This window comes from Neodiprion fabricii, chromosome 4 (genome assembly GCF_021155785.1).
Source record: "Neodiprion fabricii isolate iyNeoFabr1 chromosome 4, iyNeoFabr1.1, whole genome shotgun sequence".
NCBI classification, from domain to species: domain Eukaryota; kingdom Metazoa; phylum Arthropoda; class Insecta; order Hymenoptera; family Diprionidae; genus Neodiprion; species Neodiprion fabricii.
The window spans coordinates 34,061,984-34,088,579 of record NC_060242.1 but is presented as its reverse complement, the minus strand read 5'-3'; the positions used below and the strand labels follow the sequence as shown (position 1 = coordinate 34,088,579).

Sequence of the window (26,596 nt, the reverse complement as noted above, 5' to 3'; positions counted from 1 at the left end):
AGTATTTCAATATGTGTGGGACTTGAACATCTGTCGTTTGCTTGTCGTGCACGAAAAAATTGTATGAAACATGCCGTTGTATGAAGTTGCGCTGTTTGGTCTCGGAAAGTGCCTGGACAAATTGAAAAAAATTCACATACATCCAATGATCTATGACATAAAAGATTTTTTTCGGACTTGGATTGTTAAACTTTGAAAATATGTCACGCAGGTTGTATTTTCGGAACAGTTGAGGTATTCTGCATCGTTGGAGGAGCTTTTGCTTTTAAAAGAATCGAGAATAAGAGAATTCAAGCGCGTTACATAAGCGAATAATTCAATTTATCAGTCCATCGCGCAACAGGGAATCGATGAAACGCATCTGCCAATCTCTGAAAGTGCAATATCGCGATACCGGAGCGAATCGTCTTAGGAACGGTCGTTCATTCGCTGTAATTACCTGCTTTTTTACCTCGTCTTCAAAACTGCAGCGCAAATATTCCCGCAGTTGCTGTACGTATTTATCTTTTAACGCAGTCATCAGGCATGTTCTCAAAGAACAGAGCGAACCGCTTACGACATGACAGTACCATGCATGCCTCGAAGCGCCCGCCTGTAAGGATGAGCCTGCAGGGTTTTGCGAGTCGAGTGAACTCTTGCACTTTGGTAGAATCTTGGGAAGATTCTTACAGTGACGTACGTCTCAACTGCCGCGTGCAAGGCGAGTTCGGTCGCCTACACTTTGAACCGTAGATACGCAGTTTCGTCTTGACATCGTCGTAGGTCGTAAATAATTCATCAACGGCTGCCTATGTTTAGAAGAGTAATTTGTAACTCTGGCGTCTACGCATAAAGTGATTAATCGGTCGGAGGGTACCTAATTTGATTTCTTTTGAATTCGAGGAAAACAAAAATAAACTCAACGGAGAGAAAAAATAGAGGAAAATTTTCCAGATCGCAGAATTCGTCAGAGATTTTTCTGGCCTTGATGGAACCAGCTGGAACCATTTATAACCCCCTCACAATGGAGGGCTTACTGCGCAATCGACGGGATCTGGTCTCGGATGTGTTGCGAAAAAAGCTTCGTATCCGTATGGCTTATGCGAGGAGTCGTATGCACGTATATCAGTCCTCGTCACTTGTTGTTTTTTCATTTTTTTCATTTCTTTCAATTCATCTTATTTTCACGAAACTTTTCGTTCCGCTTCCTAAACCGTACGGAACTTTTGCAAAGGATGAAAAGGAGACCCGCGAGCAAAAGCATCCGTCTCCAATCTTTTCCGAGACTTTCTTTTTCTTTCAGTTTCAAACTTTATCTTTACACAGCGAAAATAAGTAGACGGAATAAGCAATGGATCCCTGGCCCCACCGCGGGGTTAAAACTAGTTATAAGTAGACGCGCATTGATATTTCTACAGGATCTTCGAATTCGTTGGTTGAACTTTGCTTGTGAAGATGGACTTACTCGTTCTCAATCCTTACGCCGTGTAAGGATACTGGTGTCGAACTGGGGTCGTTGGAGAGCCAACGGCAACAATCATTTCGTAGAAGCGAAGATATCGATCCGAACAACTTGAACGAATTCTGGGATAGTCTTGAACTATGATGTTTCAAGGCAAATTAGTTATATTTAGCAAAATGAAATTGTAAATATGATGAAAAACAAAATTCAAAACATAATAAAATGTTGGAAAATGAATCATTCTACTCAAAAAATCATAAATCTCACAATCTTTCAATCTTTCTGATATATCACATATCATTAATCGCGATCGCTTGTCAGTTTCGGCACTCTATTATTTTCGCATAAAAAAATGTCGCTACTGCACACGTGGATTCGCGTTTATTGCCACCGTCTCTAATAGCGCAGAGCAGATTCGTGTGCGCATGAATATTTGGCTACCGGCCAACCGCAGTGTTTGATATCGCAAAAAAAAAGCAGTTCGTGACTGATCATAATATTTTGACACAGATATCAGCAGAATAAAAACGTTGGGAAATTTGCGAAACTTTTCCAAAGCAAGCTGATCGCTTGTGTAAATCCGAGTCTGATCAAGCGAGCTAATTAGAATACGGCAAGGAATCCCACATTTTTAATCAGATTCAAAGCATGAAGTGAACGGCTAAAATTTACCAAGGTTGCAAGTGTAGATATAACTTCGTTAACAGTGGATCAACGAGTTTTCATTTTTTGGGTTAAATAGATTTCCGTGGAATTGAGTCATGTAATTAATCGATACGGTTCACACAAAATTTGACAAATTTTCACCGGAACTAGAAGCAGCCTCCGCATATAGACGGTAATGCGAATGTATCGCGTTACCGCGTTATTGCTTAAATATAACTCTGCGGGTAAAGTTTTGTTGGCAGCGGGATACCTCGTTCTTTGGTAAGATGGCAGCATGGTCGCTGATAATTTCTCGTTTTGTGGGGGGGGGGGGGGGGGGGGGCTCTAATAATTTCTACCCAATATCTACGGAATATAGTGGATAAAGTAGAATCCGCGGTGTAGAGTAAAGAATATCTTAGAGCACGATATTATACTCGACCGTGTGCAGAGATAATTGCAGGGATTTAATTGGTCATATTCGGAGAATAGCGGCTCGCGTAAGTCCGTAATAAAGAAGTTAATCTGTTTACTCATAAAAATCTAGATACGCGTCGTAAAAATGATGTGTGTATTTTCTACTAACACATTACGTCTCTTTATTTCCAGGCGTAAATCACCCTTCTACATCACCCAGACAAAGTGAGTCTTTGGAGAGCTGATGTTCACTTAGAAAACATCAGTAGGACATGGAAGAAAATTGTCTTAAGATTTTGAAATCACACGCTGTAATTAAAGTACTCACCACGTGAAAGAAAAAAAACAGGAAAAAACGGCGGAGAACTTACGTGCCATCGACCAGAATTCTTCGAAGGAACCCGAAATTGCGCGTAGGTGAAAAAACTTACCTGAAACAGAAGGAGGGAAAAAATAGAATTAGGAATTGGAAAAGTTTTAATCTATGATTCATATATTCAGAGGGTAATATAAGCGGCGTTGGAGTAATTAATTATTATTATCATTGAAGGTCTCTTAATCGCTACGATAAGTTACTTCGAGTAAATTGAAATATCATCTCTCATAAAGAGAGATGGAAAAGGATAAACTTTTGAATGACTCGTGGAATCATTTATCGCTGCGATGTAGCTGCAAATAAGTGTTGCAGTGCATCTCAACTCATTGGCGGATTTGCTCTTCCTTATTCACAAACATTCGTATCGCAGACTACGCTTTCAAATTCCGGACCTTTCGTAAAAATTAAAAAGTTTTGAAGATTTTTCACGGAGATGCAGAGCCTCGTGAACAATTTTTCAATAAAATGCGACTGGAAGACGACGTGCGACTGAGGTTGGAAGTAAAAGGGTTGATACGTGCGGCGCCCTTCACATGTTTGCAGAATGTAATGCAGATTTTTTTGCTCCTATTTATGTGTAAGCATATAAATCGGTATATTTCTGTATGTTTTACATCGGATGAATAACGTCACAGAAACACATAATACAGCACGCCTCCCAGGGTGAGGAGTTAACTTCATGTCGACGCGAGTCTTGGCTTTTGCGTACTGTGAAAACAAACTTGACCTGAAAAGCGAACGGTCCTTTCCAGTAAAAGCCGAATAACGCGGAAAAGACGCTGCAGGAAAGTAAGGGAGATAGCGAGAGAGGGAAGAAGAAAGATTATGAAAGAGATTGTGGCATTACCGAATTTCGTGGCCGACGACGACGGTCCATCCCCTTCGTCGTCTCTTATCCTTACGTCGCGCCACCTCCGCCATGCTGAGTTTCTCCATTTTCAATTTTTTTACTCAGCGAACTCTGATTTTGTTCGCTCGGTGCGTTAATCCGCAGACTCTCGAAATATCACGGATTACGCGAAGCTTACATAAAAGTTGAAATCAGTCGCGATCGAGTATGCCTGCTATCGAATTTCCGGATAGTAAATCCGTATCGTGGTATCTTTCGATCCAGCACCAGTGGGATTGGGCAATTTCACTTGAAACTTTCAACTTGCAAGCTCTCATCGATTGACAAGTAAGCGTGATCGCTCGCTGTTCACCTGATCGCTCGGCGGGTGAATCGTACCCACTTCCATGCATAAACTCGATTTATATTTTCACATTTCGGTACAAAACTCCACACACCAAAAACGTAACCAGATATTTGTCGACGGGTAATGAAATTCGTTGGGTAAATTCTCCACTGATTGCCAGTTCGCAAGGTCGTATATTAGTTTGGCTGATTAATTAATTGACGCGGCTTAAACAGAATGCGGAACACGCGGCGAACAAGCGCAAACTATCGCACGAATAAACTTGCGCCCAAAGTTGGTTGGCAAACAATCGCGTGGCGATACTGCTTCGATATTACCTTGTGAAAGAACCATCGGCGGTCGATAGTTTATTGCATAAATAAAGGAATTAATCGATGTTTAGAGAAGGCTCGTAGCAGATAGCCATCTGAGCATCACGACGCACCACTCAAGACTGAATGTCGTATTGTATTTATAGAATCTCTCAGATTATTTTCAACACCGTTGCTATTTTCGTTCCTACGACGTTTATTTGATTTTCTTTTGGTGCTCTCTCCTCGCGTACCAACCTCGGTACCTAATACCTAGGTTACTTTTATTCTCTCATTTTCTCCCTTCCCTCCTTCCTTCGCGGAAATCTTACTGCAGTCGTCGTTGCTGGACGTACGCGTACGCCAGAGATTTATCAAATGTCGACGATTTTTCCAACTAATTTTGCTCTTTCGATTTTCCCTCCTATCCCAGAGCTCGTCCCACCTCGCGTACTAAATCCGAGAGAGAGTTTCGTTCGCCGCCGCGATTCGGTATATCATAATCCCACCCTGGCAAGTTTTTCCTTTTAATCTTTGCACTTCGTTTTCTTTCGTCGTGCATCGTCCGCTCACGTATTACAGCGTTGTGAAAAAATTCTCAACGGACGCGTTCGGTAATTCGTGAAAATAATTTTTCTTCGCGTAAGTTTTACGTGCAGTGCTTCAAGTTCTGAACTTTCGTTTCGACGAAAGTAGGTACGAGCTTATGCCAAGCTGATATTCGCAGATACCGATCATCCGAGTCTGGCGAACGTACAACGATATTACAAGTTATATTAATAAAACGAAGAGTATCGTTTCTTCTTTTATTTTTTCTTTCCCCAACATCCAAAGTTACGTGCAAACGTCAAACTGGCTTGTCACCCGTAATACTCGTACTTAACGATTTGAGTCGGCGTTTCAACTTTTTCCCGTCTCTTTTTATTCGCCAAGGGAATCGTAACAACTTCGATAAACTATTTCTGTCTCTCCTCGGGCACAAATTTATATACCTTCTTTTATACATCTCCGCTACATAACTGGGTCTTAGGTGTTATAAAAAATACAATATCTTCATCTCGTTGTACGATTGATTTGGAGAAACATTCTTGCGGACAATACCCGCCTACGCGACAAGAAATAAATTTGTTATCGACTCGTCGCAAATCTTCGAGATATATTCATTCACGATTCGTCGCGATTTCTTCATTCTTTCTTAACTATGCGATTGGCAGTTCTTACGATGCGTCCGATTTGAATTAGCGCACACTCCAAGAGTTGAATCGTAGTATTTTATTCAGCGTACGCGACGCAGGTGACGATTTCAGCCGTCATTCTAACCGGATTGTTGAAAAGACAATATTCCGTTTCGGTCACAGCAAGCTACTCCGTCATTAAAGCTCTGTTTACACCGTCGAAATGCAATCGGGACAAGACGGAATCCCGACAGAATATTCATTTAGTTATCGTATCGCGGGTGTTTTTGCCAGCCTTACGGTTTGATCATATCACCACGGGACGGCAGCGCGGCGTAAGTCGTAGCATAGCCGCCAGTATGAAAACCCCCGCTGTCATAAACCTATCGTATACCTACAAGCTTTTTATATTTTCGTTTTGGCAACACGCGGCTAACACGAGACACGTTTCAGAAATTTCGACGCCATCGCTACCTCAGTCTCTCCTGCATTATACCGAGCGTTATGCTGAACACGCCTTATTTACGGCGATGGCTCCCTTTTTTACGCAACCGCGTAGAAGAAGAAAGGTTTGACAAAATTGTGGACTAGCTGGGGTCGAGTTCAAACGGCACGCAACTTTTGGGGATAAAATGTAAGTGACCACACCGGTTTGACAAATCAATTTCCGAGCCCCGTAATTAAATCGGAACATTCGAAGTAACTTCAACAACATGTTCAGCGAAGTCTGAATTTATCGACTCCGCGGCGGAAGTATCAACGCGACCGACGAATTTCATTCTGGCAAAAGGACAAGAAGTTACGCAGAATTCAACGTGACTCAACTTCGTATGCGAACAACAAAAGTTATCCGAATATCTGTGGCCTAAAAACGAAGACGAATACCGCAAACAAGCGGCACGGTTGGAAATAGTTGATCATCGGTATGATGCTGCGAAGAAATCGTAAATTTCCAGACGCGTATAATAGGTTTGTTGCGTGTTACCGAGGATGTTTTAACCCTATGATAACAAAGTCTCGGAAAGTGGGTCGATACGATATTCCATATATCATCGGCAATCACGAATCGTAAATTAGTTCTGTATCAGCGCGAAAAAGAATTGAGCGAGAAAATGTGAATTTCTAGTAAAGCGGTGGCTTGTAACACACGTACTGTTAAAATAACCCTTTATCGTTATATTTGGCGCGATGGTCGGACAAATTGTTTCAATTCACATACGTCATCTGCAGTTACTTATATCGTATAATCGTTCAACTTTTACGTCGCTACCGTCGTCGATGGCTCGGTTCAGTGTATTGCCAGCTTTATAACAAGGCAGGCACTTGGAGCAAAAGGTGAGACCAATTAAATTTCAGCGCTAATTAGACGTCGGTTGAAAAATATTATTCATGAGTCCCGTCGCCAGATATATATATCCATATATATATACATGCATTACTGGCCGTTTCCGTTATTCAAGCACATGTCGTCGAGCCTCCAACGAATCGCGAAAATTCTCCATCATACGGTTAGAACCGGTACAGATAAATAGTGTCTCAAATTGGCGAGAGTGCCATCGTGGTGATGTAATAATCGCGTGATTCAGCATTTGACGTATATTTATCTCTCCTTCCCGCTGCATCCGAGCGCACCAAAGTTTTAAATCCGAAATTGCTCCTCGAAATATGAACATTTGTTGGAAAAAGTTGAAAGAAAAAAAGTTATATTCACGCACCAACAAACTTGTCACTTCACTCGACGGTGAAGAAGAACGTTCGCATCATTACCAAGAGTTTTTCAAGAACGCTTGAATATTCCTCCATGCCTATTCAGCGACAGGCTTTTCTATGCCACGTTAATTTCAACGTTCGCAATAATGCGAGGAGCGATTTTTATTCATTTTGTTTTCTCTGCATATCAAGGCCTTCGTTTTTCGAAACTACGAAGATCACGAATCGAGGCCATTTCGTACTTCAACGACTCGGAAGTAAGCCGTAGGGATTAAGAAAGATTAGATTAGACGTAATTCAGGCTAATTGCAATATTGGATCACTTTTCGAATGAGATCAAAATTCGGAGAAATATTCGGGGAGGGGGGGAATCATGCACGGTAGACCTGCGAACAGGAAGACAAATGGAAGCACGCAGTTCGAAAAACAGTTTTGACATTCTTCGATTGCGTTAACAAATCGCGTATATGAAGAAGGTATGTCTTTGCAAATGGGCTTCGAGTTGGTTACTAGTATGCGAAATTTAAATTGGCCAGAATTCAAATTCACGGTCCAACTAATGGCATTCCCAACTTTATACTCTCGTCGCCATACAGCTGCGTGCGGCGATATGCGCGAGGCAAGATAGCGCATCGCCGCTGGTCCTTTGACTTCTGGCAGCGAGCACAATTTTCCAGACAAAATTAACTCCATGGAGCTCCACCTGCAGCCAGGAAATACTCTGATTTTAACTACGTTTCGGTTCGTTAGCGCGAAATGTACATCATTGCTCAGCTTTTGAGCGAGGGGGAAGAAGAATTTTTTCAACGTTAAATAAACTCAAATCCCTTCGTACAAAACCTTAGGACCAGCCAAAGAATGCCAGATATTGTCATTGAATTGCAAACCAGGGTCATTGCTCGGTGAATTAAAATTGAAGAAACAAGTAATCGACAAATAAATATAGAACATTCTATTGAGATGTTTGACCTGTTTAATTTGATCTTTACAACTCTTCGAATTGGCAGGCTTGAGGCTAAATTGATGATACACATTTATCAGGAGAGAAATTAATGCGATGAAAAAACGGCAATTCACGTTATTATTAAGCACATTAATTTCATTACATAAGAAAACTCTGTAAATCGTGTCAAATTTCGACTGTTCGCAACGTCTATTGAGTTCAGGGCTGAATAGGTGAAATAGGGCACGAACGCATCGCCGAGTGAACTTTAAAAAGTTCAGTTCACTTCGCTCGCGAATATAATTTTTGAGATACGCAGGTAAATTTATTCTCACATCGCTACGGAGAGATAGAAAAATACGTTAACAGCTGCTATCTGTAGGTACGTAACGTATTATAGGAATGACGATATATTTAGCACCGGTTCTGAATCTAGGTAGGTAGGTGGTATCAGGTTGTCGCGCGTATGTAGCAAGTTGCGACTTTATTATACCTGGTAATATATTCAGACTTTTGCCAATGCCGAAGGTGTTGCTCTCAGATCGCATAACTAATCGACATCCTGGATTATTATCTGAATTCTAGTCGTTTCGGACACTTGAATACGTACACTGCGAAAACCACCGCAAAATTAACAAAGAAAACTTCACGCGGTTTATTAGAAAGTAGAAAAAATTTGTATGTAGGTACCGCAAGGTCCACGTGTCGTTATAAAGCGAGCTAACGGGGTAGGTTAATTGCCAGGATGTAGAAGGCAAGTATTTTGAGAAAATAAATTGATGATACCTACATTTATTGCTATCTTGGCAAACGCATCGTATGCATTCAACATTCAAGGTAATTGGGACCTGCGTTATGATTTGTCGCTTAAATACGTCCGGCGAAGTCATTGCGTATAAGATAGAATTACTCGAGATGTTGAATAAAATCGGGGGAAATGAGATCTGGAGTATACGCGCGTCATCGGAGAAAGAAATTTTTCTTCAGAGACGTTCGAATGTCTCTTTGGAAAAGTTGTAGGTGTAAAACAATTATTTTTTAGCCTCGGACTGTTTATCTAAAATAGCAACACTGGTATACGAGATGTAGAAAAGGCTGAGGCAGGTAGTTTGAAACGGCGATAAAAATAAGGCTCGAATCGTTTTAGTTCGTTGGTTCAGCCATCCCTTCAATTTTTATAGTTACGTCGGCCACGCTATAGCAGAGCACGAGTGAACAGCGTGAGCAAAGTGAGAATACAATCTTTATTCAGGTCCAACTTCTCCTTCGGCTTTGTTAATTGCTTTCTTTATTGAGCTTCTACCGTATAAAATGTTTATAGGAAATTTTCGCCGAATGGAAACTCGAGAAGAAAAATAAATAAATAAATAAGTCAAATTAAGTATTTGTTAAAATAAATATTTTACTGAATGTTTGTTTACTCCGTGTGTCTTAGATACGTAAATGAACGACATGACATGACTGATCGATGTCGGATAATTTTAGATTTGAAAAAGAAATTCAACAGTATCCGAAACACTGTTTCTCCGCATAATGACTATAAAACACAGCATCAGAAGTAGTTTAGATTTAAATTAATTGCCCCGTGTCTCTAAAAAATACTAACAATTTTACAGCAACGCTAATGTTGAAAGTACGATACTTTTAGAGATTAATGATTGTTGCAAATCAATTTCAACATACATTCAGTGCAGTTAATCATTGCGGGCAAAAATGACATCTATTTTGGAGCTTTCCAACCTTGAATTAGAGACTGCGTATACGTTGATAAGTCGGTAACTCGGATCCTTCGAACGGTAACTCGTACCTTCTTCGACTCTCAAAGTAAGGCAACGAATGTCGGTATTAGCAGAGCTGCGAACCTCGGTGCTCGAATGGTACGCAAGGAAGCATCGTGCGGCAGCAGGCGAGCATTGGTAAATACGAACAAAGCGTGACAGAAAATTTCCATTATCTCATCATGTTGTCATTATTATTATTTTATTCCCAATTTTTATTAAAGACTCTGCTTTGACCATTCACTAATTAAACCATTTAAATGTCCACCAAAGTTTGCTACTATATATTAGGATTTGGATTTTGTACATAAAGAAAATGCATGTGTCTGGGCATATGGAACAGAATTTACCGACAGTCAGTTAGAGGTGTGATGAAAAAAAAGATGAAGAACAAAGAACCAGCTCATCTCAGGGAACGTTGAAACAATCGCTACAGGGAATTAATTTAGAAATTTACGATACTAGGTTACTGATGTAACTGATCAGCATCTGATTTGAACCCCACCATTGCACTTCCGATAAATTGCAAATTGCTTTTGTTTGGTTAGAGGCGGAAGCGGTATTCTCATACCCACTAAAAAGTCAATCGGTGCTTTGCAATTTCACCCGTAATATCAACTGTAGCATCTGGATTTCCATTCCACTCAGATTTCATTGTGATTGATGCGCGAGGAGAAGAAATTTATTAGATGAGTGGCACGTACGAGTATATATATATCATCGTCGAGGGCTGCCTAAAAATTTATACTCGCGGGGCGAAATAAGCCTGAAAGCCGGTGAGTTGGGATTTTTGGAAGCACTTCTGCGTGACTCGGGGTTACGAGAGTGGGGTTACCGTAAGAAGATTATGTCGAGATTTTGGAAATACCAAAAGACTGATTCGTGCCATTTCGCAATCCGCCGTGGGCACTCTGCGAAGCAGATTTTTTTAACCCCTTTACGAACCGTGATACGGTGATTGAAGTGGATTCGAATTACAGCTCGTCGTTACTAACGTAGAGTGCGAAGTACCGGGCAGTTTCGATTCACGTCGGTAACGCGTGGCAGAGAATTTAATTTTCTAAATTGGAACGGACGCGAGTGATTTGGCGGAAACGGTAATGTAATTGCGTAAGTTTTCTCAGCCGACGATTCGCCGAATTTGAAATAAACAATCGCAGACAGTCAATTGGCGACAGAGCATCGACTATAATTATAATGTGCCAATTTTTATTCACCATCGGTTCGCGAATAAGTATAATTCGTCGACGAAAATAAGTACCTTCATAACTAATATTCCATTCGCGTTTCGCGTCATGGACAATTGGTCAAATTATTAGCACGAGTAGGTGTATAATCGTAAAACGCTGTGCGTTGCTCAACTTTAAATTGTTCGGAAAATTGCACAAAGCTCAATGTTCTTTTTTTGCCCGCGTATATCCGCGGCTTTTTCTGACAGACCTGCATGTGCACTGATAATAACTTACGCCAAACCCACACGGTCAATTCGTGATTTGCAAACATCGCGCGAAAACGTCCCCCTAGGGTCTCATCAAACTTCAACTTAAGTCTCATACCTTAGTTCTATTGCTAACGACGAACCGTTGTCGGAATACCTTGAAAGCGTGAAATATGTAAAAAGTCGAACCAGTCATTCCACCACCATAACCGATTCGATTATTGCAGACCATGTTCGCACGAAGATCAGAATAAGGTTCGCATGGGAATAAGTTATAAGGAGCTTAGTTTGTAACTTTCGCAAAGTACCTATTTTAGAAATTATCTCACCCTGGCATGCCTCGCTTCGAAAAGTTGTCCTTCCATAGGTGAACAATAAGCTCAGCCTAACTTTAAACTTTAATTTCATTTCAATTGATTCATTTTCTTTTCAACGTTTTCTGGTGGTTTCGGTCAAACCTTACAGTGTTTAGAATTCCTCGGTACAGAGTGAATACCGTAGAAGAGGAAAGCGGAATTTGCTACGCGGATTCGACGGGCGAGACGTACAGTATTCCAATGTATTCCGGGACAGATTCGCGCTTCGATAAACACACTTGCGCTCTACGCGAAAATGCACTCGCAGGTGGGTGGGTCAGGTAGGTTCTATGCAAATTGCTCGAGGATAAGTAGCCACAGTTTATTCAACGATTTGAACTCGAGGTTAATTTCCTAGGGACCGGAACTTTCACAATTCCCGCCACTTCGGTTCCGCGGTTTATTTTTTTTCTGCACAGACGTGCGTTTGAAGCGGAGTTTGAAAATAAAAAAAGCCAAAATTATTTTGCAGCCTATTCTATGTAACGATCATCTTGATACCAAATTTCTTCTGGACATTTCTACCAACCGATATGAGATAGAGACCTACACCTGCAACTTGCCGTTAAATCATCGACTAACTAATGTTCGGAATTGGCATAGCTGATATTAGAAGAAGATGAAACACGTTTAGATGATATTTGCATGAAGTTTCGACTGCTTTGAATATCTCGTTTGACTGCCGTGCAAAACGGATGTCGAGCATTACAGTAGCCAAGGCAATAAACTTCATGTCGCGCAGACGGAAGCCAATGGTAAATCAACGATTGGTTTTGTCACAGGCAGCCCCGCTTTCTTCTCCGGCGATAGTTTGAAAGCCAATAAACACGAACCGATGACTATAAGCGTACCGCATGTTGTGCGAATTTCCGGGCTTACACGAGTAGTTCGTTACATGCCAAAATCACGCGAATCATAGTTTAATCAGGGTTCGTTTCTAATCACGTTTTCCTAACTAACAATCAGGGGCAAATGAACCTCGACCGAAACTTCTATACCTATATGCATTTCGCAGTTGTTTCGAAGCAGTGGAAATTCATCTCGTGATGAAACGCCAAGACGTGCGTTGGTCCTGAGATAAACTGTACGTACTAACTCCTGGTCTGAGACATGTGAAACGGTACGTGAAACTACAGAAGCTCCATACTAGTTGTCCCAGTTCCCAGGCTGCTGGTTTCAGCAATTCAGATAGGGGTGTGTACCACGTGAAACTAAGCCCCTGGGATATCTTGGGCTTTGGGAAGGTCCTGTAATTGCTCACGTCTCGTATACTGCTTGGCACGTGAGCAACAAAACTGGGACATACATGTAGGCATCATGTATACGAGGGTCGTATGAGCTCCTCAAAATTAGAGTTATTTTACTGCTCGTTCTCCGGAGTTAATCCCCGTGTCGTTTGTGACGTGACGAATCGTCGTCCAACACCGTGACCGCGAGGGCACATGCAAATTGTCAATTTGAAGATTGATATCGAGCTTAACGACGCTTCTCGACGTTGGTAATTTGTTTTCTATTTCTGATTTGCCGGCGACTTCATTTCAACTATATTTATTGATTTTCTTTTATTTCATGTCTCGCCTATTGAAAATGAATTCACATAAATTATCCACCGCAAGACGGCACTAAGACGAATGTTGGATTTCTTCCAATCAAAAAGCAAGACGAATGTTTACGAATTTCTAAAAAGAACGAAAGATTCTCTTAGTAAGCGCATACAAGTTTATCATTCTGCATTTTCGCGAAAGCTGGTATCAGCAGTTGATTATTGAGTAATTGCTTTAACTATTTGAGTTGAATCCAAGGGAATATCATTCATGAAATTGCATAATTAAATAATTCAGGGTTGAATTGCGAGTTGATTATCTTGCAAACGGTACCTAATTGGTGACTACCTTAGTGTTTGACATGGAGTTCTCCCATATTAACCTTCAAAACCCTCAAGCCAACACCAAGGCTTCCGTATTTGCCTCAGTCCTGATGCAGCTGACTCGTTTCAAGTTCAAGGCAGATCTTATCAAGGAAACTAATACGAACGACGTACCGTTTTCGATGTGGAAATACCATTTCCCACGCACGCCGCAAACAATATGGACCGTACCTAGCTACGCTCAAGGTGAAATTCAAACATTTGTGGTTGAACGGTTATATTAGACACTCTTGGATAGAGTCCAAAAGCTTCGAATCGGAACTATGGCGCAGACGGTATGAAGAAGCAATGTACCCGTGGTGGACTCAAACGTGTAATATAAATCTGCGGCAAGCGTAACTCGCGCCGAAAATCCGTTTGGATCTATAGCCGTAAAATATTTCCTCCGAATTATTGGGTTACACCAGGCAGCAGGCGGCGAGGCGCGCATGGTGAGATACATAAAGGAATTGGACTGATTTCCACCATCCGCGGCACATCTTTGTAGCCGTCACCATCCCGCGAGTCGTAAAGCAGCCCCTGATTCCACGACTGCAGGGTGGAATTACGCGAAGATTTGACTGTATGTCAAGCCGCGGAATTTCAAGTGCTTGGAAGAGGCTGCTCTGCGTCTCCGTGACTTACACCTCAAGTGATCTCAAAGTGATTTGATGTTCATTAGTCACCGGAGTATATTTCCGTAATAAGGAGAGAAACGGAGAGACGAGAGTCGCGACTTTATGATAGCGTTTAATGAACTTTGACCGATGAGATGAAGATTGCGGAGGAGTTTGTGCGTGCCTACCTAGACATGAAACGTTGCTTGACCTTAACCGACCTTCGGCTTATACGTATACTCTGGATTATTGCAATACAGACCCGAGGTCGAATTGCTTCGGGGAAGTTGCGTGAAACAGAGAATCGGAAGGGTGATTCTGAGGAAGGAATCGACCGGGGATTCGTGTTGCCTTATCTCGCATCTGACTGCCGAGAAACTAAATAGTTTATGAGCAATTTTAAGAGCTTACCTTCGGGGAACAAGATCGCCTGCTTTAATATCGACTCATATTTCAGGGTTACGGGGTCAAGGCGGAGGAAACGCTCTTGGTAACATTGAAATAAAACCGTCACCCAACGGTATTCAGAGGGAAGAATTTTGTTCCTGAGCTAGGTATGCATGTAAGGTAGACTTATTTGACACTCCTGAATAGAAGATCAAAGTCTCCGAGCAGCCTTGCTCTAGAAAACATTCTATCTTAACGGCAGAAGCTTGGGAAGGGGGTGAATGAAGTCGAGTCAAGAATAACCGGAAGTGAATTAGCGATTTTATAGTGGACGCTGTACAAATTGCGTTAAAGTCGTAACCTGGTTCTTCTGATACTGACACACCCCGAACGTTGGAATTGCATTTCGCCACGCAAAGTTTCGCACGCTATCGGAGCCCGCTTGCGTAACCGAACAATAATCGAATGACCGATATAGTGCGCGGAGAATAAAAAATTCCGACCTGCTCTCCAAGTAAGTACCAAAACCCAGAGCCGAAATTCTTACTAGCACCGCAGGTATATATCCTGGATATTAGATTATTTGAAAAGTTTGCATTTTTAAAGCCGTCTGCTAAAACTTTGAAAGTACGCGTGAAACAATTTTCACGCCTTGAGCAGGAACTCTTCGGAGCAGTCGTGTTTACTTGCGCACATATATTTTCGTCCCTTCACATTTGTTTGTACATCATTTCTTCGAGGTCCTTCGGTATTCTCCGAATCCAATTTATCCCCAAATTTCTGGGTGGATACGACAAGGCAGCTGTATACGTTCACAGTGCCCGCAACGTTTTCCAGCGCTAAGGCATTCTCTGCGACACGACCAGGGTATGCTTAAGGTCATCCAAATACCCGTTCCCCAGAGTGTCGCGGAAATTGTACGCCAGTAAATCCAGTCGTGGGTATTTTACTTTAACGTAAGAGGAGACAAACGGATGAAAAAGTATCCTGCAGACGATACTTTGCCGAAGTTTGCTCAACATCGTAAAAAATTTTCGATTCTTTTCCCGGTGTACAAAGTTTCGACGAATTTCGAGTAAACAACAGTAATGGAATGATTCGAGTTAGCAACAGCAATCATTAAAGCTAGGAATGTCAAACGAGGTGAATCGAGTTCCTATAAGAACAAAGTTTTCCATAATGCCTAACGTCTCTCGAATTTCCACCCAAGTTCCAATTCCGTACTTTTTATACATGCACCAGTACTCAGAGATCGAGATGGATGGTTATAGGATGTTCGGGTATCGGCGAGGTAAAAATGATGGCGCCGTCTGATAGCAGGACGTACTTTGAAAAGAAAAAGGTCTTCCCGAAAGAGAAACTCGTGAATTTACTCGAGTTCTTTTCGTTTCGGCCAGTTTAACTCGCAGGCACACGATCCGCAATATTGCTGAGATTTTCCCGAAAATCTTTAACGTGCTTTTCATATCAATAGCTCGCCTCGCTACCGAGTGGGAAATTCAATGAGGGTTAACTGGTGCGGAACTTGAATACTTTTTTAAGTCGCACCAAAGCCATACCACGTCGCACCGAATCGTTACTCGAATCGCGAGCGGATGGAGGATTTCATCCATCAGAAATCGGAATACATCTTTGTAGAACTTTTGATATAGACACTGGGAAGATGGAGAAGGATGAAGAAAGTGAAACAAAAGGGTGAAGATAAAGTGATAGAAATTTCTGAAGCGTTACTTCCATCAAGAAGTTTTTATCGCCAGCGGGTTAAGTACTTTTATGAACTTTTGGCTTCAAGGTGGGATAATTTGCTCTCTAGCTGAGATACACGCCTTAAAATTTGCCAACACGGTAAGTAGATAGCTAGGTGGAGGAGCTAGACTGTTCCGCGGCTACACCATTACAAACACCTCGATGGAAAAGTATTTCCGGGTTAAGCTCAACAAGGACGGAACCTTTTTGCTCGATCATGTTATTCTTGGGGCCCTATATATACATATATATATGTGGGTGCAATCGATCCAATTCTGAAGTAAGTGCATCTATTATACAAATATCAAACACGTCCAGATTCTACAAATGCCAATAGATTTCACTTCGCGTCTGATAGACATGCGTGATACGGTTTCGACACACCCCTAAATGTGCTCCATTAAATTCAGCCTCGATTGACGTCACTCGCTGATTTCCAATTGGCACATGTGTACTGATTACAAGCTACCACTGAACGACGAATTGCGTCCATGTTATCTCGCTGTTTATGCGGTGGCACGAAGTCACATAGATAAACAGCAGGATGCATCAGATATTTTTCCCTAGTGTCCATCGAGTAGGATGTTCTTTGAAGTCGTTTTTTCATTTGCTTGTATTTGATGAATTACAGCTAGTCTTGAAAAATGGACTGGGAATAGAGTGCAGAAAACGAGTTCTCTTGCTAAGGGTCCGTTCCGAAATTAGCTGACAACGATAAAAACTCCCTAGGACAGAGACGGAGCTACTCACGAACCCGGCTGCGCAAAAGAGATAAAAGATTGTTGACAGCACCGGGAGCTAATATTGGAACGCACTCTAAGTGCATTGTTTGTGTTGACAAATCACCAAAGTAATTTAGAATCGCAGTTTCTTTAAGGGTTTTCATATACCTGGGACGGATAAAGTTAGGGTTATGTTTAAAAATTTTTTTCGTGTGTGAAACTAAATTTCATTAAACAACCGTTATATATCTTTTAAAGTCTGACATTTTATCTAAATTGTCTGAAAATTTGCTTGAAAAATTTCAAACGGTAAAAAAATTGCAGTCGTTTTCCTGGGACGTGTTATTGTTGGCAGCGTTTGCGGTACCAGACGTGCCTCCGCCATTTTTTATCTGAAAAAATAATAATTTTGTCTTAAAGTAGGTAGATATCTGTCTAGTATTCATCCGGCCAGAATTTAAAAATTCCATTTTCTCGGATCATGGCAGTCTCTGGAATAAAACAAGCGATTTTTTACCTCAAAATTGTTCAGTATTTATATGATGAAAAAATAAAAATTATGCCAGGTATCGAAAAAACGGCTCGAAAAGTACTAGATTATTGCGTGATATGTAACTGTGCAAAGTTAGATTCCAATCGTTCCGTAATCACAGAAATACTCTTGTTACCAATTTTGAAAAACCCGTTTCGAGAAAATCACGTTTAAAGTTTTGAGTACAGTTTACACTGACAATAAAATAACTGGTTTATTTCAAACTTATGAAGTCGTCGATTCCTGGGCCATATGACGGATCTTCCTCAGACGTCGATGCTTCCATTAGATTTTTCCTTTGCTGTTGTCAACCTGATTCTTCTTTCTTTTGATGCCCTTGTCGCTGTTTACCCGGCTGGTTACGAAACGCTATAACTTGGTCATTACTGCTAATTCCTTTATGACATTTTCACGGTAGATGTTCGAATGATATTACTTTCGACCGAGCGCCTTTTTAAACAATCGATTTTTTCTACCTACCCAGGTATATGTAACCCCTGAATCAAGCTGTACACATTCGTCAAACAGCGAGAGGTATCATTATAAATAGGTAGTCATTGCGAATGACAGTTTGACGTTCTATTATGGGTTACACCACGTAGAAAGAACTTGCACTTTGATGAAACCGATCGTTTTTCACACATTGAAACGTGTGGATGTGGGAAAATATGGCTCAGGAAATTCATGGCTGGACGTTGAAAAGTGCGTATAACGTATGTCATAGGTATGGAATATTAAAATAGTGATAAGCAAAAACTCATGCAAAGTATTTGGACCGATCAACCCAAACGGACATCTGGTGTTGCCGGTACGAGTAGTAGTGACGACCACGATACGATACAATAAAAAAAACACAAGGAAGGGTATATTTCTGGGTAAAGGAGCACAGCTGTCTCCGAAGCCCAACTAAATGGCAAGCTGACCAATATTCAGAGCCATTGGTGTGGGTGTAGGGTGGAAAGGACATAGAAAAGGGATGAAATGGGTGAAGCGATCCAACCGTCGTTTCGTGTTTCCGTTCGGATTGCAGCGACAGGGTTGTGGTCACTATTTGATGAAAATTAACGGTTTATTCATATGAAAGGTATATAAAGGAAGAAAGAAGGGAGGAAAAGTTGGTCTCGGATAAGTGGGATGGTCGCGGCAGGATGCGAGACCCAGTCTGGCCCGGGGGTGAGTTTTAGGGGCGGTCGATATACCAACCCTCCCGGACTACTTCCACCACGTGCCGTGCGCAACTACTAGCCCGGCCTTGCATTCATCCGGGTCTCCTTTATGCCTTGGATTTACCCGCGAACGCGGGGTCTAGGTCGAGGCTGCCGGTCGTCAACCGAAAAAGTATCCATCGAGAAACCTACGAGCCGACTCTCGTCCTGTCTGGGATCGCCCCGGACCAGCTCTGTCATATTCCGGCGCGATATTGTTCGCCGGTCGTTCCGATCCCGCAGCATATTCCCAGCGTTGATCCGCTCGCGGAATATCGAAAGCCCGCAGATGAAGACGTCGAAGCTGCTTCGAAGCGGAACGTTTTCCGCTCAGAATCGAGGCATCGTCGTTCATAGATATGTAGAGAGCGAGTGTTCGAGTTGAGATATGACGAGGATTGAATGAATCTGGCCAATCATTTCACATGTTAACGTTATTCCAGTGTTAGCCAGTGACGAGGCGCCGGCGCGTTTACACCGATATAATTTATTGAGATGTAACAACGCGAGTTGGCAGTTCAGGATTCTCATTGATTGAATTGCTCGAAAGTGATTCTCTGATCTTCTGCAATTTTATTCAAACGAAATACGAGTAAAGCAAATAGCGTCGGAGACCAATGCAAATTTAACAAGTTACTGATTGTTGGATTCATTGAACCGTAAATTAAAGACATCGGAATGTACCCACGCCTGTGTTTGTGCTTATTGTGAGTCTATCTTGTACCGACTCAAAGGATTAAATTCTGTTACGTTTATATTCCGAAGGTCCACTTCCAGCCGGTGTTGGCAGAGTTGACATGCAAGTTTCACCGATTTCGACGGCTGGCACATACCAAAGCATCGCAAGTAGGATACCATTTTATGCGAGAGGATAGTGTTTGTACTCACACATCGTGTTCAACCGATTCAGTGATGTTTGATCGTCAAATAATTCCGCAACGATCGCGTCTCTTCATCTCGCATCGATCGACGGTGGTACAAAAAGTTTCAACGTACAGGACCTTTGTGGATACCGGATGGAACGGCAATGCAGTCCTGTTTGTCTCAGAACTACAGGCTGCATAGCGTCAAGTATAACCTAAGAAAATAAAAATTTCTCAACTTGTCTAATGGAGACTTTTCCGGGATATTTTTTCCTGAATACCGAATACACGGTCGACCCCGATACGCAAATTAAGGATATCCACGCTACCATCAGGGCTTGATTTACATCTAAAGCAGGGTAATTTGCCGAGTTTTATGTAATCCGGAGTTGCCCGTACGTGTATAGCCCTCCTAATAAATACAGGACTCAACGGAAACACGATGAAAGTATTATTTTTGTGAATAGCATTTCTGGAAGCAAGAACATCGCGCAGCAGAGGCTTGGAGGCACAATTACGAACGTACATACGTACGTAGGAGGTCACCAGAAAGATTCAAGGGAGCTTGATTATTCTATACCTTATTTTATCCGCTGGCATGTCAGACTAACGTTCTCGTTAAAAACTGGGCATCCAAAATCCTTGGGGAAGTCCGGACGGTACGCTGAACGATCCGAGCCCGAACACAATCACTAGGAATGTCAAAATTCGGGACAACGCGTTACGCAAACGCGGTCAATCATGTTGATAAATTGAATTTTCGGCCGACATGACAAATAATTGCACCTCGGTATTTCCGGAACGAATTTGACGACGAGTTGAATAATTGATTACACAGTGAGCAATAATATTGGGGGAATAGCAACGTGGCGTTGATTGCAGCTATACGAAAAATGCCAAAGACTCCCTCACGGCAGACCTTAAACACAATTCCATGAATATATTAATTGCAACGACGCGTGTAGAATGTCATCTGCGATTATGGTCTCGCTTTTATCGAGGTACAGACCTCATTGTATACGAATAGAGTTATAATAGAACCCTAATAGTCGGACGGGTTTTATAGGTCAAATTCTTATCGTCGGTGAACGGCTGAGGCCTAGGCGAGGATCGATCCCAGCTGGTCATAAATCTATCCGACACCAACCGCGTACTAAGCTAATTAGTCGCAAGAAATCAGATTTGTTTTCGAGGGACAAATCGCTTCCTGCAGACGCCAAAGTTCCGTACTCGTTCTTTCAACGCTTCTTTGCAATAATCGACACTCCTTTCACCGGCAAACGCGAAAACTTACGTGCGTCATTCGTACGTGAACGTCGTTATCAACAGAGCATTGTTCGGGTGTTAACGACGTTCGATGATTTTTGGAGATTAAGCTTATATTACGGAGGAAGGCGATGCTGTTCAGAAATCAGACAATACGGTTGGAGGATGACAAAGAGGCCGCTGGCATCAATCAAAATCAGGCTTTCCTTTCGGTCCGTTATATTCAAGAATGAACACCGTGGCCGTTGAAGAAACGAGCGTGTAAACATTGAACGCTTTAATTATCGGAGGGGTGACTGCAGAGAGAGCGAGCAATATGCGTAGGTTTTAAATTTCCTTGGTTTCATTTCGCGAAATTAAAGTGTCGAGTAGGTAGCTCGAGTTAGTAGGATGATCTAAACGAAAGAGGGTGAAGTCTGAAACGTTTCAACGATCGGCGGTGACGCTAGTTTCGGTTTCGTTGCACAGTCTACAACGAGTTTACTGAATAAATTGAAACCGGTTTGTGTCTCAAATATCAGTGAAGTACTTTTGTCGCCATTTTGGAGATGCAAATAGCTGGATCGCAGTGTGGAACGAGATATGTTGATAAACATGTGCGGAAACTTTCACGGGATCTTATGAATATCGGGAAAGCTAATTCTCGTGCCAAAAAGCTATTTTGAATACATCGATTACTCGTACTTCCATTAACTTCGAGCAATCAACTTTCACACGATACGCTTGTGTGTAAGCCTGATATACGTGTACACTCTGCTCTCCCTCGATGAACTATCACCACCGTCGAACTGAGTTTACCGACTCGGCAAATTTTGAAAAGACACCTCTTATAATCATTCATGAGTTCAAGTGTTACCTAACGAGAGTAGACACTTTTTGTCTCTTTTCCTTGGCTTTCAGGCGGCACGAGTTATCGAATCAAAGAATTACAGTAACAAATTTGGGACTTCCGGAACTCCAGAATCGGTTCTCGGATATCTCTCGGAGTTTACGCGCACTGGACGACAGTAATTATCCAATAAAGTCGAGGGTGTTTTCCTGCTGTACCAGGTGAAACCAATTTCCTCTTGGCAAATGAACTTCCGTGTTCAGACCTGCCAACTAGGATCTGCAGAGATTGAACCGGCACGTTGACTCTCTACAGCTGCCAGATTTTGAGTTATACTTTTCCATAATCCCGACCACACTTCTTCAATAAATTCCGCAATTTTCTCCCTCGCAGTGAGTCTGTGGTCTTTCGGTGTCGGTGTTTAAGTAAAAAATCACTTGTCGAAGAAGTCGATAAAGCTATTCCGAAGCATTGGCATAAAAAATATTTCACGGCGAAAAATAATTCATACGTCATAATATGATTTGGCAAACATAATTCAAGTATTCGCTACAAAATTTATTCATGCAGTTTAACGAAAATACTCAATTCGAAGATTTTCAAAGTTTCAAACTGCAGGTTTACAGTTTATTGTTGCCAGTTGTGTGTTCACGCGTATACCATCTTAGCCCGCAGTAATAACAATAACGATAACTGCCATAACAGTAATGGTAACGTGGTATCGTAACGAGCCAGTGCAAATTTCTACGAAGATAATTATGTCAAGAAAGTAACGCAAGCCAAAGTTACTTCGTACATTTATGTAAATATTATTTAAACCTGGCATAAACCGATTTCAGGGCTTCCCAATAATGAAAGCAAAAATATTATTATTGCGTTTATTATTTTGCATGGCTAATTTTACTCGATCAAGCTTTTCGAAAATCAACAGCAAGTACTCAAGTAGAAGCGTACAACTTCTAGATTTTCTTGACGTAACTTCATTCGAGCATGTTCGATTTAATGGTTCTCCAGTCAATCGGCTTACCTAGTATATAATTATACGGCTAGATTATAAGTCATATCATATGGTACGTGATCTGTTTTCCTAGCTCTTCATTGAATGTATCGAAGCTGAAATACGGAGAGGCTGTCTTCAGCCCCAGACTTATATTTAGTTTGGGTCGGGCACTTAAACCTCTACTCTAGTCTGAGCCGGGCCGTTTCTCTTCCGTAATTCACTTATTTGTTGTTATTTAATTAAAGGCTATACCCGTAGGCTACGGTTCGCAGCTAACAACGAGGTTGGTCCTTGATGATCGCAAAAAAGTATTAAATCGAGTTTTCACCCGTAAAGTCAAGTTTCAGACTGCAAAGCTTCACTTTCGATTGGTCGGAATTTTCGAATATTTACTCGAAAGTTTCAACGGAATGTAACTGCCTTTCACCTTATACCCAATACCGTAGGTACTCGATCGTGAGTTTCCGAATTGGCGGATTTGTAATCACGATCAGAATATTCCTGAGCGAAGAGTATCCTTATCCGTGGATAGATGGTTGTATTGCGCGTGAATTTTTATCCACGAACTGAATTCTGACCACTCGTTGATAAACTTTTTGAGCTGACCAAGTTACGAACGCGGTATTTCCGTTACGGCTGCATGATGCGGCGAGTGGTGCAGAAAATTAATAGTCAAATTTCACATTCGTGTGCCGTTGTTGCGTAGGAAAATTTATACGACATACATTACGGAAGAACTGTGAATGTTGTCTCGTAAACTTTCGATTGTAGTGTTCATAAAATAAGCGTCTGCTATATTCTCTGTATTTAAGTTGTTTCCATGTTCGCAAACCTCACAAATCAACATACATACAGATACTTACAATGGAGCAATTACACTGATTATGAGCAAACATGTGAATGATTGAACAGCAACTGATTCCGCATGTGTGTCCGTAGGTTAAGCTTTACGACCAGCGCAAACTTGACACGCAATCGCGTGCGATTATACATAGGAAAGTCATCATCGTTAGCTAATGCAAACGCAGCGGGTAGGAATTAAAAGCTGCTAATTCGTACTAAGCAACTCCTGCAAAGTACGTTGGGTTATTTTAATTTTGATTATTGCAAGCAAAGTATGTTTACACTGTCCAGATGTTAATAAACGCTGCTTTCATCCTCCTGCTACGACTAGCAATGTGTGGAAAAATTTTCGTACGTGGTGCTGATGAGTATTAATGATATTTGTTCCATTTGTAACCCTAGACAATTTCTACTACCGCAGGCCGCGGTAGATGAGGCTAATTTTCGCGAATAGCTAACCGTTTATTGCTGCCCGGCTACCTTCGCCATCTATATTCATCGAGAATGGTTCTGCTTGGAAGAAAACTTACTCTAATGCTGCTCAGCACAATGTATAACGATAATAGCTATGACCGTAATGATACGGGGGGTAATCGTAGTCAACGTCGTAATAATATAATACGACTGCAGACGCCGGTCGTTACTTTGCATATATGAACATCACGTTGCACCTACTTGTACATACAGATCCCGCGAGAATAATAAAATGTGCAAGTCGGATCAGATGTTTGTTAAATCAACTCATCGTTACCAGAACAATGTTCATTGTTTAGCGGTGTTCGGAATGATTGGCCTTCCGATTGGAATAAAATAATTGATATATTAACCACGGCAACGGCAGTGAGAATGTGTGCGAGTATAAGGATGAGGACACGTAGGACGCGTAAAGTCCGTCAGTCCCCTGGAATGTTCAGTCCACCGGAACTCTACGCTTTATTACTCCATAATTCTGCCAACGGTTGAATCTAAATTATTGAAAGGAAACAGCAGTTACGTAGGTACGCAAGGAACAAAGCTTCGATACAATCTGGATCGCGGAGAAAACAAGTTGTATAAGCAGATATACCTTGGAGGTGGCGGTGAAACAGATTATTCACTGCTGTGTCCGTTCGCTTTTCCAGACACCTTGCTACAACGTTGAAATACTCAGGCATTCGAGGAAATGAAAAATCGTCCGGAAACCGGGTGATGTTCCGTCAGCGTATCCGTAGAGCCGTGCCATAGTAAACAAAGTATCTCTCAGCTCCGCCCGAGGAAACCTCATTTAACACGGGGAACGAAGCACTTGGTAAAACGGTAATGCTCCGAAGCTTGAGAAACCAGGGAGGAAAACAAATGAGAGATTTATGAGGTAATCGGTGAACTGATAGTGCCTAATCGAGGCTGCAGCAGCGAGGTTTTCGGACTCACGCAGCGATTACACTAAAGTCCGGCTGGCCCCAACATCACTGCCCCAGACCACAAACCTCTGCCTCGCGTAACCACGAACTGACCACTGTATAAGCCTTCTTTTATCCTCACACAATCCTCTGGAGTTACTCGACCGTGTCCCAACTTATCTTAGCCCTGCACCGTTGATTAAGAAAGGTATAAGCGCTTTGGGAGCTTGCGGAAAAATTTAGCAAAAACGTGGGTGTATCAGTGAGAATCGATTTTGTCAAAAGGATAGACGTCGTGGCCAGATGATAATTGAATAAAAACACGGAAATGCGAACGGATGAGAGTGCAACTCATTGCCAAATGAAATATCGTTCACATTTTGATGAGAACTTTTACGACCATACTCAAAACGCGGTTAGGTGCTTGAATTTTTAACTGAGGATAACACATCTCACTTAACGCTGACGTACCGGGTTAAGTGAGTCATAAAATTTGATTAAACAAAACCCGGAAATCTTTGCAAGGTCGTAGAAAACAGCGACGAGTTATCGAAACGAATAAATGTAAATGAAAAGGAACCCGTATGTATCGAAATGACGAAAAACTTGGACTGCAATGTTCGTTTTTCGAGTGATTTTCATTCTCAAAGCAAAAGTAACGATCGAGTGATATTTCAGATTTAGTCGCACGCGATTTTACATTCACTCTCGTTGATACAAATTCGAAGCAATCACCAAGAGTGACTATAATTTCACGGAACGGTGAACGGCCCAACAGTATCTAACGCGTACCTTCACGCGTATGAATAAACATGACCCACGATCCATTTCCCTTCTCTCTTTACTTTCTGACTGGCAAAATTTGCCGGAAGGTCAATCTGTGCACCGGGTAAGTCACGGGTCGTGGATCTCGGATTACAAGCGATGGTCGGGCCGAAGGCGAGCTGGTGCGACCCGGCGGAAGTCTCGCCAAGCGAACTTCGGGAAATAGCTGAGAGACCAGACGATGCAACCCGGTTGCGGGTACAGCGTTCCGTATCGATCCTTCGGGGCCGCCACACCACCGCTGGACCGCCAAACTCGCCGCTATACCTCGGCTCTGCAGGCCACGTATGAGGTGTCTGCGATTAAGAGTTTCCTCTTTATTTCCTCGGCTACTTAGCCAAGTCCTTGAGAAAATCCATGTTGACATTATCCCGCCTCAAAGTACCTCATGCTCGCGTCAAACGCGAAAAGCCCTGTATTATACGTTCTTTACTCTTCAACACGTTCTTCTCACTTTTTCCGTTCACTTGTTTACTTTGAACTGACTTTCGCGTGGGTATAATGTACGTATATTGCTATCGAAATATTGGGCATGGTTGAAACACGTCATTTTTAACCATCCCCCAAGGCAGTCTCTTCTCCGTGAATAAGTTGACAGTATTGGATACTGAATAGTTCATGAGTTGCGATGATTTTCATTGAACACGTACATACACTCAGCCGAGTTTATCCAACTCGTCGGTAAATCCCATTGTAATACCCGGATTCGAG

At 42.0% G+C, this 26,596-nt stretch overlaps 2 protein-coding genes and 1 long non-coding RNA gene across 8 annotated transcripts in view; 2 read left to right on the top strand and 1 right to left on the bottom strand.

Moving 5' to 3' along the window:
* LOC124181131 (cAMP-specific 3',5'-cyclic phosphodiesterase) overlaps window positions 1-26,596 on the bottom strand; it is a 276,361-nt gene that overhangs the window by 149,206 nt on the left and 100,559 nt on the right. The window contains exon 1 of one of the 6 annotated variants that reach the window (XM_046567388.1): window positions 3,727-4,482. The exons of the other annotated variants lie outside the window; for them this stretch is intronic. Within the exon in view, the coding sequence (XP_046423344.1) occupies window positions 3,727-3,815 (89 nt within the window). The 5' untranslated portion in view covers window positions 3,816-4,482. Of the gene's footprint in view, window positions 1-3,726; window positions 4,483-26,596 lie in introns of those variants that run through there. 6 annotated transcript variants of the gene reach the window in all.
* Window positions 1-26,596, top strand: part of LOC124181133 (elastin-like) — a 76,954-nt gene that overhangs the window by 719 nt on the left and 49,639 nt on the right. The gene's annotated exons all lie outside the window — the stretch shown is intronic.
* Window positions 5,719-26,596, top strand: part of LOC124181134 — a 40,356-nt gene continuing 19,478 nt past the window's right edge. The window contains exons 1-2 of the long non-coding RNA XR_006870388.1: window positions 5,719-5,875; window positions 5,994-6,174. This is a non-coding gene — a long non-coding RNA (uncharacterized LOC124181134). The remainder of the gene's footprint in view (window positions 5,876-5,993; window positions 6,175-26,596) is intronic.